The 15,408-nt window shown below is 38.9% G+C and overlaps 1 protein-coding gene across 4 annotated transcripts in view; it reads left to right on the top strand.

Annotated features, from left to right (window-relative positions):
• Positions 1 to 15,408, top strand: part of FCHSD2 (FCH and double SH3 domains 2) — a 130,438-nt gene that overhangs the window by 56,370 nt on the left and 58,660 nt on the right. For all 4 annotated transcript variants that reach the window (XM_053969148.1, XM_053931271.1, XM_053931285.1 and 1 more), the window contains exons 4-8: positions 4,594 to 4,670; positions 5,758 to 5,902; positions 8,722 to 8,855; positions 9,734 to 9,788; positions 10,190 to 10,318. In XM_053969148.1, coding sequence (XP_053825123.1) covers positions 4,594 to 4,670; positions 5,758 to 5,902; positions 8,722 to 8,855; positions 9,734 to 9,788; positions 10,190 to 10,318 — 540 coding nt within the window. The remainder of the gene's footprint in view (positions 1 to 4,593; positions 4,671 to 5,757; positions 5,903 to 8,721; positions 8,856 to 9,733; positions 9,789 to 10,189; positions 10,319 to 15,408) is intronic.

Below are 15,408 nucleotides of genomic sequence, written 5' to 3'. Positions count from 1 at the left end.
GAGAAATGAAGCAGCTTGGAACAAAATTGCGAATGAATGAATAAATGAATGAATGAATAAAAGAATGAAACTCCATATTTTCTTGAATTGGAGTCATCTGATAGTGGGAAGGAATATCCCATCTGGAGGAAGGAGAAGCAGCGTGGTTAGGGGTGCAGCTTCACCTTAAATTACCAGCTTTTCCTAACATTTCCAGGGAATTCTGCAACTGATGCTGCAGGCACAGGGAAACCTCTTTTATCTCTCCTGAGCCATGTTAAAGGCAGTGCAGATCAGCAGTCAGGGCAGCTTTTGGGAAGGGCCAGGAGGCACTGGAGACGTCCATGTGCTGCCTGTTCCACGTCACATCCTGCCTGGAATCCCTGCCTCAGTCCCTTCATTCTCATTAAACCATTACTGAATCCAGCTCTGGTAAATAAAACATCACTTGAAATAATCCCTATCCCAGACTTTAGTGCTGATGCTGAATGGTTCTGCCAGATTCAAGAAAGCCAGAGTTCTCACCTCACAGGCTGTATTGCATTTTCTGCTCCCTTCTCCCTGCCCAAATGTTTCCAAGAGATTGGCAAGGGTGTAAAATCTCTTCCAAGTTACTCCTGAAGCTTGTGAGGCAAACATCTGTGTGATTGATAAAGCTGCCTCCTGAATTTTTGGCCCCAGGTAGCTGTGTTTGAATGAGTCAGGCTCCCTGAGCTCACTGAAGTTGGGTCAAATCTCACTGGTTTGAGAAAAAAACCTGAGGGCACCGGGGAAGTGACTGAAATTTCTTGGATTGGATACATCTCATTTGTTCATTTTTGCAGAAGAAGCATTCTTCAAAATGCAGACATTTTGCATTTTGGTTGTGTGGAGGTTTTTTGACCTTTATTTTTTTTGAGGAGTCTCTGTGTGTGACAATTCCCCTTTATCCTCAGCCAGTCCTCACAGATTACTTAATTAATTTCACAGAATATTCTGAGCTGGAAGGGACCCACAAAGATCATCAGTGAATGGCCCATACAGTCTTGCTCTCTTACAGCTAAAAATATGGGTTTGAAAATATCTGATATCAGTCAAAAGGCTGTTTTTACAGTGGCAGGAGAGTCTTGGTGTAGCTGTCAAATTTATTTTGGAAGAATCAGCAGTACTGAAATAAAACAGAATTTTCCACATTGCCTGAACCTCATGATAATGACAAAGTACAACATTCCCAACACTTTTTTTCCCATTTAAAAGTAAAATAAAGCAAAGCTCTCTTGCGCATAAACAGTGGATAGGTCTGATAATAAGAATTTATACATAATGCAACTCTAACTTTTTCTAGCTGCTAATGGAGAGTGTTAATTTGCAGCTGTTGATTAGTTAAAGTGGCATCCACACTTCCCATGGAGTCAGTTTAATTGGGAATAACCTTGCTTTTCCCAGAGAAGCAGCAAACTAAAGAGAGATACTGAAGCCTCTCTGTTGTGGAGTGTTTGCCTGCCAGAAGAGGACTTAGCAAACAAATTAATGAAAACAAGAAATCATCATGTCAGAAAGCTGCTGTGATAAAGAGAAGGGATCAAAATGATGCAAGATATTGAAACCACCTAAATGAAAAGCAGCACTGAATTTGCCTGCTTGATAGTCCCAAAACTCAGTGTTACATCAGCTGTGTCTGTCATGCTTTCTGCTATCAGTGATAGGTTTTTTGGGCACCTGCTGTCATCAGCACCTTTTAATTATTATTACAGATAAAAACCTTGCAACTGCTTCGGAAAGTATAATCAATAGAACTTATTAAAAGTCTTCTAACAATGACCTTTTCATTTGGGTCATCTCCCTCTTTCCTTTTCTAGTGGTGATCCCTTTTGTAAGTATTACAGCTGCAGCCCTGGGAAATCCAAATCTGAAATTGTGCTGATCTTTTCATGGATGCCAGAGCTCCAGGAGTGTTTGGACAGCTCTCTCAGGGTGGGATTGTTGGACTGTGCAGGGCCAGGAGTTGGATTTTGTGATCCTCTGGGTCCCTTCCAGCTCAGGATATTCCATGATTCTTTTATCCTCCCTATTCTCTTCACTTTTTTGAGTGGTTCTGTTGCTGAGCTTGTTCAGTTTGGAAATAAATGGTTAATCCCGCTGGGTTGATGGTTTATTTGCTGACATCAGTGATAGGATTTCTCTGGGCAAAAATAGCTTTATTTATCCCTCTTGTGACTTTTTTTGTGTCTTAATTTTGGCAGAGCTTGTCCTCAGCTGCCAGCGAGCTTTTTTCCCTATTTCTGAATGTTTGTTCAGCATCTTGAGGCAGATCTTGTAGTGGAGTCTGAGAAAGAAGGGGTGGAAACATGGAATTAGCAGCAGGTGGAGGCATCTCATAAAGCTCCGAATCTCATCACAGATTACTCTGCCAGGATTAAAGGAAATGCTGTTTTTCCTTTGATCTGGGATTTTTTTAACAGCTACCTAATGGAATTAGCATTTTTATAAAAATATGAGGGAGCACGACTTTGCTACTAATGATCTATTAGCAACATTTAATTTTTCTGTGCGAACACATTGATCAAATCATAGCTTGTAATAAATTTCTACCACTGTGTGGGCTGTGAGACATGAATAAAATCTTGTGCTCTTTGAGCTACTTCTGATATTTTTTTCTAGGAGTAACTCAGAGGTTGTTGCATCTTAAACATGGTATAGAAAATGTAAATAAATGACATTGGGCAAAGATGTCTCAACCCAGGCTCTTCCTCAGGATTGCTCTTCCAAAATACTCCTGGGGGATTGATTCTTAGCTGGAGAGGGAATTTTCACCCAGGTCTCCACTTCTTTCTTGTGTAGACTAACATGCAAAAGCTGGAGGCTGTTTCTGTGGTGATGGTTTAGGTTGGAAAGGATCTTCAAGGTCTTCGAGTCCAACTGTTGTCCCACCACCAACCCATGTCCCCAAAATGGGTTATGTATTGATCTACTGAGGAAAATGGGATGTATATTGATATATTGAGGAAATTGGGATGTATATGGATATATCGAGGAACATGGGATATATATTATTATATTGAGGAAGATGGGATAATATTTGGTATGTTGACAAAAATGGGATATATGTTGAGGAAAATGGGATATATATTGATATATTGAGGAAGATGGAATATATATTGATACATTGAGGAAAATTGGATATATATTGAGGAAAATGGGATGTATATTGATGAAGATGGGATATATATTTGATATATTGAGGAAAATTGAATATATATTGAGGAAGATGGGATGTATATTGATATTTTGAAGAAGATGGGATATATATTGAGGAAAATGCAATATATATTGATTTATTGAGGAAATTGAGATATATATTGATATTTTGAGGAAAATGGGGATATATATTGAGGAAAATGGGATATATATAGGGGAAACTGGGATGTATATTGATATTTTGAGGAAGATGGTATATATATTTGATATATTGAGGAAAATTTGATATATACTGAAAATGAAATATATATTGATATATTGAGGAAAATGGCATATATACTGTCATATTGAGGAAAATGGCATATATACTGTCATATTGAGGAAAATGGCATATATATTGAGGAAACTGGGATGTATATTGATTATTGAGGAAATTGGGATGTATTTTGATATGTTGAGGAAAATTGGATGTATATGGATATATTGAGGAAAATGGGATATATATTCAGGAAAATGGGGATATATATTGATATATTGAGGAAAATGGGATATATATTGATATATTGAGGAAATTGGCAGGCATATTGAGGAAAATGGGATATATATTGATATATTGAGGAAATTGGCAGGCATATTGAGGAAAATGGGATATATATTGATATATTGAGGAAATTGGCAGGCATATTGAGGAAATTGGCAGGTATATTGATATATTGAGGAAAATGGGATATGTAGTGATATATTGAGGAAATTGGGATATATATGGATATATTGAGGAAATTGGCAGGTATATTGAGGAAATTGGGATATATATGGATATATTGAGGAAATTGGCAGGTATATTGAGGAAATTGGGATATATATGGATATAATGAGGGAATTGGGATCAGGAGCCAGAGGAGGGGTCGGTGTGGCAGCAGCTCCCCTTCCCTGTGTGGTTATAAATGAAACCCTGCTGCTTTCTGACCTTGAGTATGAAAATGTTATTGATTTCCCGAGGCCGTGCAAAACGAAACGCAGGGACTGAAGGGTGCAATTAACATTAATAATTCAAGATGAGCTGCCTTTGTCAATCTCTTGTCTGGTGTAGTCCTCTGAGTAATGGGCTCCTCCTGGGAGCAGCAGAGCTCCTGCAGCCTTGGATGATCCGAGCTGGGCGTGTCAGGGTGGGCTCAGAAGTGATGCTCCAGATGTTTCCTGGATTCTGGGAGCCCCCTGTCCTGATCCAGAGAAATACAAATTGGGGTTCTCACAGCTGGCACAAGGTCAGCCCTTTCCCTTCCAACATTCCCACCTCTGAGTGTGGGAATTTGTACATTTGCTGAGCTGTAGATTGTTTGCTGCTTTGGGTTTTCATTTGTCTGACATAAGAGCAGAAATTGTATTTTAATTACCTTTTTTTTCCCTTTTAACTATTTTTTCCCCTTCTTTTAACAGAGCATTCAGAAGCTGGCTAGCCAATACTTAAAGAAGGACTGGCTTGGAATAAGAGCAGAGGAACGAAGTGATTATCGGTAATTTACCAGTTGGATATCTCAAAATTGCTGTATTTATCATTTCAATTTGGGTCATTATTTTACTTAACAATGAATCACTGCTTTTCTGTAGTTAATTTTTCTTTTTCCTTTGTAGTAGAGCATTGCCACTTAAAAAGAAGCTTTGTTTTCCTGAGATTAGTCTCAAATAGATGTTTATGACTTGAATATTTAGGAAGATGGGAGAAACAAAACAGCCTGACAGGACAACAACTGTAATTTGCATCTGTTTGGGTATTAATGCTTGTGTCTGAATATAGATTTTAGTAGATAACTTTAAGGTTAGAGGGATAAGAGTGTGGATTGATTCACAGGAAAAGACAGGAAGAGATCTGACTTTATGAGGCTGTTCTTTGTGGAGATCAAATCTGACATCAGGGAGGAGGCAAAGCAGGAGACAGTTGTTTACAAAACTTTATTTCATTAACATGAAAGGTGGATAAACCATGAAACCAGAAATAACTCAGTTGCTGAAAGCCTTTGAACAGCACCTCTTAAATATTTGGAATAAGCTTTCAGATGCTTTGTTTTGATGTCTTCTTTGTGTTCCAACAAGTTTTATTTCAAACAGGAAGAAATTGACAGATTTGTGTTTGGGACTTTCAGCACCCTCACATCGGTTGTGTGTTTAGAAAGAAATAAACTGAATTATCGGTCTCAAGTGTACATAAAACACTCCCATAACACCCATGAGATCCCAGAGATCTTCTCCAGACCCCTCCCTACCCATCCCCAAGTGCTGAACCCAAAACATTTGGCAACAAGTTGAGTCACAAGAGAGGAACAGGCAGGAAAATCTGTATTTTTGGTACAACTTCCATTAAAGGTTTTGTTAAAAGTAGAGATATTTTCTAGTTCAGCCTAAAGGATGGTGCTTTATATTTAGTTTTAAAAGCAGTCCTTGGAAAAATGTGTGCTGCTGTCACATAAACCAGCCCAGGAGCTGGATTCTGATCTTTGTGGAGGATCCTTCCAGTTCAGGAGATTCTATAAATGCGAATTTTCAGTGGAACACCTGACCTCCCTTTCTTCCTTCCCACTCCCTCTCTGTGTTTCATTATTTTAGGAGCATGTACTCAGTTTGGAAATCACTCTTAGAAGGCACCATGCAGGTGGCCCAGTCCCGACTCAATATCTGTGAGAACTATAAAAACTTAATTTCTGAACCAGCCAGGAGTGTCCGGTGCTTTAAGGAGCAGCAGCTGAAGAAGGTATTTGTGCTTTAAGAAATCCTTTTAACTATTGTCATTTTTTCTGAAGGGAAAGAAAAGATTTTTAGAAATCTTTTAAAAGATTTCTAAACTATGTAAGTACTCTTCATTTTATAGATAAAAGATTCATCTTATAGTACTCTTCATCTTATCCAGCTTGTTGGAGGGGGATCAGAATTCTGAGCTGCTATCCCAAATTATAACTGCTTGGAAATCAGTCTCCTAAAATTATTGTATCAGTATCTCAGCAGATCTCACACTGTGCTGTAGAAATTGCATTGAATTGGGTTTGCAGTGACAATTGCAAGTGGTTTTTGTTAGAAAAGGTTGAGATTTTAAGAAAAGATCCATCTGAAACGTGGAGGAATGGTTGGAGCAATCTCCAGGATGGAGAGTGGAGACTGTCCACCACCTCCTGTAACACTGTCACAAGTAAGTGCTCCAAAAGCTGCTTTAATTATCTCTTTAATTATCTGTAATTGTCCTTGCAGAGAAAATACTGTGGTTCCAGTGAGCTGGATATTCATTTAATTGCTTGTTGCTTTTGAAAGTCATTTATGAGGTTGGGCAGGCCCTGGCACAGGGTGCCCAGAGCAGCTGTGGCTGTTCCATCCCTGGAAGTGTCCAAGGCTAGGCTGGATTTGGATTGGAGCATCCTGGAATAGTGGAAGATGTCCCTTTAATTAAAAAAGAAAAAACCCAAACAACAGACATTTAGCTGTCCTTGTTACAAAGTGACAGCAAAGGCTCAGAACGTACCCAGTTCTGTGTTCTAGAGTAGTATTTTGTAAAATACTTGGTTACAAATTTAAGTAGATGTTCCTGTAATGGGAGCTCTCAGTTTCTGAACAAATTATTCTACTGTTAGAAACATGTGTGATATCTGTTTTGTGAGAGGAAAAAATTAACTTTATTAATGCTGTTTTATTGTCCTGTGGCATTTTATTTTCATGTGAAGCTTTCCAAACAACGCTGTGGCAATTTTATGGCATTCTTACTGGTAAATAATTTGTACTTTATTCTCCTGCAAGTGGTGGTAATTCAGTGTTCATGAGTCAGCAGCAGAAGTGGGATCTTTACATTTTTTAAAGTCATAGAAGTTCCTTTATTCCTGCAATTCTGAATCAGCAGAAGTTATTACAGTTATCAGGGCAGTGTTCTGGCTCAGGGTATTCTAGCAGTGATATGCTTTTCCTACAACATGGAATTATCATGCACTTGGCAGGATTAATTTTCCTACACAACCAGTCTATTGTTTTACACAGTGCAGCCTCTCACCCTTCCCTTTGAATTCCCAAACAGATAAATAATGGACAGAGAAGTAATTGTTCTGACCTCCATTCAGACAAAAGCTTATCAAAATTGAAATTCAGTCAGCAAAATGCTTGTAAGGTTACATGGGAATACCCATCTGAAATGGCATCCAGTCTCCTGACAGGGATGCAAACCAAGATTATTTAACTCTTCTCAAATGATCTTTTTAACAACTGGAGTTATTTGATATTTTAATTTTTTGATGCTGGCAGGAGATTTTAGGGATCAAAATCCCCACTGATGTTGCAAAACCCCAGTTCTTTTAACAGGCTTTTAGCTCTTTGTCAGCCATCTGTTACATACAGATTATTTTACCTTGCATTTTTCAGTGATGCACACAGAGGTCTCCAAAAAATCCGAATTCTGCCTTCCACCACTCCCCAGAGCAGCCTGTAGGGAATGCACCCTCTGGAGCTCATTGCTTTATTGGCCTGCACACATCAAGCAGTGGCTTCAGTGGGAATTCCTCTGTGCTTTTTGTAGCAGTTTGACAGCTTCAGGGGAGAGCAGGCTTGTGTGGTGAGAGGACCAGCAATTCCTGTTGGCTGCCAGTTTGTTTTTTCCAGGTGGCTGGGTGTTATTTTTTAGCAGTGGAACAGGGGGAAGTCAGTGTTAGGTTGTTGGATCCCAGCACCCCGTCAGTCCTGCGGTGCTCCCAAAGGAGGTTACGTTAATTATGCAGCAATAATTAGCGTAATGAGGAAACTGAGGTGTTTTGCAGGGGTGTTCAGCACCTGGAATGAGGGCAGCCAGGGGGATGGTGATGATATGAAAAGAGCTGGGACTTTTGGGGTGGTGTTTGAAGGACTCAAGGTTTGAGCTCAGCCTGGGTGCTGCTGGAGCCTTCACTGACCACATCCAGCCTGTGATGTCTGTAATTAAATAGAAATCCACTGGACTATCAATCTCCTGCGTGCTTAATCCAGTTTGGGGAAAAGAAAATCTTCAGTAATCTCTTCTAAAGAGAGTTTTAATTCTAGACACTGATGATTCACAATGGTTTTCTTACCTAGATCCTGCTTAGCACAGATGCTTTCCCACTTCATTGGGGTTTTTCTTAAGCTGGCAGGGTTGCTGAAGAATTGCTGAATATAATAATTTTTCTTCCTGTTGTATTTTGTGTGGCAGCTTTTGCCTCATGTTTTAAATTTTAAAGAAGGAAATATTAATCATTTTTTTTGGTATCACTTCCAGTAGATTGCCTTTGGATTTTTCCCAGTTGTATTATGATGTCTTGAACTAATTACTGCATCCAAAGCTTTCAGAACTTTTCTGTTTAATTTGTGGGTTATCCTTACACTTTAAACAGCAGCAGGAAGAAAGGAAGAGAGAAGGTTTTGTGTTCTGATCAGTTTTAAAAGACCTGCATGAATAATTGACCAGGAGTGACTTGAAGACTGAATCCTTGCCTATAAAATACCATAAACAGCAGCGTGATGATGATGATAATTTTATTTGGATGCAAAAAAAGAGTAATATTTTCTTTCCTGAATGCTTTCTTTCAGTGCGTGGACCAGCTGACAAGGATCCAAGCTGAACTACAGGAGACAGTCAAAGATTTAGCTAAAGGCAAAAAGAAATATTTTGAGAGTGAACAGATGGCTCAGGCAGTGCGGGAGAAAGCTGATATTGAGGCCAAGTATGTTTTTATAATGGCATATGTAGAAATAATTGCAGCCCCAAAAAGCACATTTGTATTAGGTTTTGCACTCGATATTTGGCTTTCAGTGAGATTCTGCCAGGTTTTCTTTGCATTTTGCTTCTATACATTTTTGTAGCTATTTCAAGCACACCCTGAGAGGAAATTAGAACTTGTTTGTGTTGGTTTGTTTAGGAAGGAAGTTCGAGTAACAGCTTTGATTTGGCATTTTCTATGGACAGTGTGTCAGCTGGCACTTTTTTGATATTAAAGCCTCCTGACTTCCTTTTATGTCCACACATCTCAAATTTGGTATCAATCCATTTAGGGGGGGAGAGGCAGCAGGGCACTGTTTTTCATTTTTCGAGATAAGTTTTGGAGATTTTAGATTTTTTCTGTTCCTTGACATCCTAAGGAGGGTGATTTCCTTCCTTCCAGGAAAACCAGTAACACATGTTTTGGGTTTGGAGTCTGGCCTGTCTTATGGGAATTCACCACACCCCTATGGCTTTTTTTTTTCTTTAATTTTTGTTTTTAGAAGTTATTCAGAATTGCTCTCAGGGAATTAAATGATGGTTTCCTTAAAAATCTTTTCTGTCTTTCTGAGGGATGATGAAAAGAACTTAAATAAAATCACCTATAATACCTGAAGAAAATAAACAATCATACACAAACAAACAAAAACAAAAAAAAAATTTGAGCTTGGGGGTTTTGAAGCTGATTTATCCTGCAGTGTTATTCAGATTAAAATAGCTATTGACTTGATTTTGTTTTCTTATTTACTTTTTTAAACCACCATCCTTCAGACAGGGAAAAAATACCTTTGTAGAAATGGTGTAAGGCAGTCATTCAATTTCTCCTGCTCATTTCTGTTCCAGGTCCAAACTTAGTCTTTTTCAGTCAAGAATAAGCTTGCAGAAGGCAAGTGTGAAGGTGAGTATAAAACTTAGATTTTGCTGCTCATTTCTTGAGGCAAATGCCCCAGATTGTCTGGAATGCAGAGGGGAGGGACAGCTTGGAAGGGAAATTGGTGGGACAAAGGATGAACTAAGAGCGTTCCCTGGGCAGAGTATAGAATTATATATGGAATACATGCAAGGAGTTTTTTTTTCCTAATTAAGAGTTAAAACTCTTCTTTGAAGACCACATGTGAAATTCCAATTGCAGGAGAGAAAAATCCATCAGGAGTCCCCTCATCACTAGGAAGACTTAAAAACTGTAAATACCCTAAAGTTTTCACTGTGTTACCACAACATGCACACAGTTAATTTGCTTCTGATGAATGCCTGGTCATTCAGATTCCCTTTCTGAGCTGTGTTTTTTATTTGTTGCAGTTAAAAGCTCGAAGATCCGAGTGCAATTCCAAGGCTATCCATGCCAGGAATGATTATCTCCTCACTTTAGCAGCTGCCAATGCCCACCAGGACCGCTACTATCAAACAGACCTGGTGAACATCATGAAGGTAAGGAAGCTGATTTCTGCCTGCCACAAGGTGTTGGAGTCCAAAATGCAGGGAATTCTCAGAACTTTGGGCCTGGCAGCCAAGAATTAAACTCAGGGTTTGATTTGAAACCTTGGAAAAGGCTCCCAAATTTAGTGAGAATGTGGATTTGTAGTTTAAAGCAGAGATACGTTAAGCTAAGGAAAGGAAAGTTTAGAGTTTTAGATAAAGAAAAAATAAAAGATATGGAAAAAAAATAAAAGAGTTTCAGAGTTTAAGATATAGAAAAAATAAAAGATATGGAAAAAAATAAAAGAGTTTTAGAGTTTAAGATATAGGAAAAATAAAAGATATGGAAAAAAAAGAGTTTTAGAGTTTAAGATATAAGAAAAATAAAAGTAGTTTAAGATCTAAAAAAAGAAAAGTTTAGAGTTTTAGAGTTTAAGATATAGGAATAATAAAAGATAAACAAGGAGATGAGGATGCAGCACTGCAGGTTTTTGTGTCAGAACATGATTGGCAAAAAGAGCTCACACTGCAGCGTGGGTCCATAAGATGAAATATGTAAGGATTGGGTCAAACCCATAAATATCCTTGTTGGCAGTGTTTTATTAATCAATATCTCCTTAAAAAGTCTTGCAGCTGAGGGTCTTGTGGCCTTCTGAGCCATGCTGTGGTGATGTGAGCTGAACTCACCCTGTGTGGAAGATAAGAAAAGAAACCAATCATCAAAAACAACTCAGAGGTCCCATCTGGAATTCCTTCCAAAATTCCCCACAAGTGAATTATCACAGCTGGGAACTGGGTAAATCTGGGAGGGTCCAAAGTCCTGGATTGACTTTTCCAGTGAGCTGCCACAAGTGAGAGGGAAGGTAGAGCCTGCAGTGGTGTCTAAAAAACTTGGAACTAGCTTTCAGGCCCTGAAACTGAGCAATCAATCACCTTTCATTTTTTAATTCCCTTCATTTCTGAAAAGCTCAGTTGGATAAAATTCACTTGGATAAAGGACTAAAAAAAACCTGAGTGAAAAACTCACTTGGATAAAGGAGTCACGTTTGTCAAACTGAGCCCTGTCTTTTCCTCTTGTAAGGAAACTGGGAATTCTTTAACTTCTTTAGTACCATATCCCATAATCCTTTTTATTTTGTGTCTGATCAGAACACTTCTTTATGGTGTGATTAATGAGCTAGAGTTATTAAATACCTTGGTTTCCAGACTGTGGATTTTAGGGAGCAGCAGTCAGCTTTCTTGTTCTCACCTGTGGCACTTTGCCAGGTCAAAGCAGGAGTAGCTACTTGAACTCAGAGGAAATGACACACTTTAAAAAGTTCAAATCTGATTGCTCACAGTTGTTTCTTCTTAAATATCACCCTAGAATTAATTAAATGTACACTATTCCCGTGTCTCTGAATTCGAGAGTTACAAATCAATTTTAAAATCATCTCCTTCACACTTTATCTGTTTGCATTTCACATGTTGACATTTTCAAACTTTACTTGAATTTGCTCTTTGCAAACTCTTTCTAGGCAGGGTGACTTAGAAGTTTGTCATTTGCATTTTGAATTGCTTTATTGGAGAAATAGCACAGAATTATAATAAATCCCTGTATTATCAGCATACCTTTGCATTTTGGGGGGGGGGAAACTTTGATATGAAAAGCAGGTAAGTGAAGTAAAAAATAAAAGTACCAAAGGAATTCTCCTGCTTTTCCCTCTGTGTGTGCTTTTCTGTTTGTAAAACGTGAATGTTTGTGCTAACTAAATGTTTAGTACATGGAAATGCTTGTAAAGAATTTCCTTGTGCTGGTGCAGATAAAATTATTAATTGTTGCTTACATAAGATAATTCCACATTTACATGCATGGTTGGCTGTCATCACTTAATGCTTTTACTTGGGAGCAATTCCACAAGGGAATTGAATAGGTTCACAACAAAACAAACAAAAAGGGTGTTTGAAATCATTTTTAAAAATGAGCAAATAGCCTTGGTCTTTTTTTTTTCAAGCCTTTCTCAAGCTGAACCTTTTTTTTTAATACAGAAAAAAAACCTTACAACTTATTCTTTGATATAAATAATTGTGGTTTACTGAAAGCCTAAGTGCTTTCATCCAGCCAAATTATTCTGGAAGGAAAGGACAACACTCAGGGTTTATTTTTCTGCATCTCTCAGATATTTATAGCAGTTGAATCTCTTTGTCTGGTAAACAAAAGTGTGTGTTTTAATGAAGAGCTGTAAATTCAGGTCTCTTGCACTGTTGGCCATGAGCAAAACTCCCTGGGAACAGGGTCATTCTCTGGAGCAAGGCAGAGGTCCCAGAATTGAAGTGGCTACTGGAGATTTTGGGAGAGAGAGAGGGAAAATCTTCAGGAAAATCAAGGATAATGCATCACTGGACTGCCAATTCTTTCATCCAGACACTGTAATGGAAATTGAAGGATGAAACTGCTTAAATATATAAATAAATCTAATAGAAACATTAAATATATAAATAGATATAATAGAAACAGCAGCTTGTAATCTGGAATGGGATTTGCTGCCAGGGTCCTGGTTTCTCCTTCTCCTCCTTCTGAAATTCCTGAGGGAACCACACTGTATAAAGTCCAGAAAAAAGGATTATTTTATTTAGCAGAATGATTTAACACAAATGGAGAAGGAGCTGGAGTGTGAGGTGAGCAGCTGAAGGTGAAGAATCATTCAGTGTGAGCAAATGGACAATGACTGAGAAATGGAGCGAGATCTTGCCAATTTTGGTTGACCAGGCAGAAAATAGCAGATGAAATTAATGTTAGAAAGAGAAATGCAGTAACTTGGGGAAAAAAAATTGCTGCCTAATGAATAAAGAACTCTGAATAGCCATTACCATTTTTGAAAGAGATGCTGGAAGTGGAAAATGGAGTGAAGGATAAAGAAATGGAGACACCTGTGCAATGTCTCTAATCTCTAGGTGACACCACTGCGAAGGGAGGATTTTGGAAGGGAGTTTCACCCTTCCAGCACAGTTTTTGTTCCAGTAGGTTGAGTGGTGGTGTGACCCAGCATATTTTACATGCTATAAGCAGTTGTAGTGTCTAAACTAAACATCTTTGCTACTGTGTTGTGATTAATATTCAGAAAATGTGCTTTTTATCTCAGTATTAGTAAGTCCTTAGGTATTCCTGTAGTGCCATGTGCTGTCTGTAAGTGTTTCCCCATTTAGCTGCCCTTGAGCTGATCTTTGAACTGCTCAGGGCTCTCCACATTTCTAAATCACATCAAGTATCTCCTCAAACCGTTCTGATTTTGGACCCAGTGCCTGGTTTTTCTAGTTGTTACCCAAAAATGATAAAAATCTTCAGAGCTAGAAAAAAACACATGAAAACTTTTCAGCTGACACTTGGCTGTATTAGTGTTTGTAACATTTACAGATGTGTCAGAGGCTGTTTCTGTTTTCATCCACCATAAACAGTTTCCCCATGGCTTTGGGTTTTCATGGGGTTCTGTTGCCTCTGGCTCATTGGAAGCCAGGGCTGGCTTGGCTGGAGCATACCCAGTCCCTGGCCTATTATCTTGGAGATACCAATTATTATCACTGTGTTAATTGAAGGGACCACAGTTGGGCTAAAAATGATTTATTACTCAAATGCACATCAGCCTCAGAGGCTGTGAGATTTAAAAGAGCAAGCAGTCAGCCATAGCTCAAAGTAGGGACAAGTTTCTTCATTACAAGGCAATATATAACATTCTAATCCAGTAGAAAGCTGCCACAAAGTTAATTTTGTTTTTCTAACCCATCACCATTACTTAATTCTGCTGCACTGTGGATGCTTTCATCCAGTGGGCTGCTATTCCACATACACACATACGCTTCTATTACAACATTTAAACTCTTAGCTTACTCTATACATTGCTTTAGTAAGCAAATACTTACTAAACTTTAGTAATTACAAAATACTTTACTAAACTTTAGTAATTACAAAATACTTTACCTACTTTAGTAATTACTTTAATGTAGTAATTGCATTACTACACTGTAAAACCCTTCACCATCTTACTCAATACAGTCTCTTATTTGCCTAAGGTACATTCTTACTTACAGCTATAGAAACATAAGTTTATTCTTTTTCTGCTTAATGTCTGTGTACTTTTATTTTTACATCAATCCAAGCTTCTTCCAAGGCTGCAAATGAAACCTTTCAGTGCCTGTGGAAGTTTCTGTCTTTCCATTTCCTGCACTGGCCATGACGTGCACCCAGCTGCTGCCTTTGGGTTGGAGTTGTGGCTCTGTGCTCTCAAAGCATCCCTGTGCACCATCTGCACGTCTTTCCCTAGAAAACACAAGATTTTCCTCTCAGCTCTGGCATGGCTGCATTGATAAATAACAGGTTAAAAGCTCAGCTGATGTGGCTGCCTCTTCCCATCTGTTTTCTCCTTATATTAAATTACCTTTTAGTTCAGTAGGCTAAAAGGTGCCTTGCTTAGCATAAAATCGAATCATGGAGTGTTTATTTGTTGCCTGTGGACATCAAGGGCTGGTCCTGGCATCCCGTGTGAGCTGAGCTGAGCAGAGGCAGGGAGAGTTCTTGCACAGCCAGCCTGGAGAATGGATCTTCAGTGCTTGGTAACAGCAGAATCCAATAAAAGGCTGTGTTGGGGCTGCAGAAAGGAGGGTGGGGATCCTTTGCAGCCCCAGTGTTGCTGTGTGCCTGCAGGAGGGATTTCCAGCCTGTTGGGAAAGGGTGATGTGTGCTGGGCCAGGGCACCTTGGGCTGCTCCCAAGAGGAAGCTGCTGCTGGGTTTGTTCCTTGTGTCTGGCTCTGGAATGCTGCTGTGGTGCTGTCCTGTGACAAATGAATCACAAATCCACCTCGTGGCCTTGCTGCCTTTTCTGTGACAGGTTTTTCATACCAGGGTTCCTGGTGCACGCAGCTCCTGCTTTGTTTTCAGTGGTTCAGAGTATGTTACTTCATTTTGCAACAGTTTTTTTGCAGAGAAGGAAAAGTGACTGGCTCTGCAGTGTTTGTAACTGTGAAAGCCATCACAGACTTAACGGGGATGCTTGGAAAGAAAATAAAAAATGCTTCCAGCTTTTTCAGTAGGATGAAGAATTGATCCTACTGTGCCTTCCTAGTTTTC

The sequence above is a fragment of the Vidua chalybeata genome, chromosome 2, assembly GCF_026979565.1.
Source record: "Vidua chalybeata isolate OUT-0048 chromosome 2, bVidCha1 merged haplotype, whole genome shotgun sequence".
Classification (NCBI taxonomy): Eukaryota; Metazoa; Chordata; class Aves; order Passeriformes; family Viduidae; genus Vidua; species Vidua chalybeata.
This window is presented reverse-complemented; position numbering and strand designations above follow the sequence as displayed.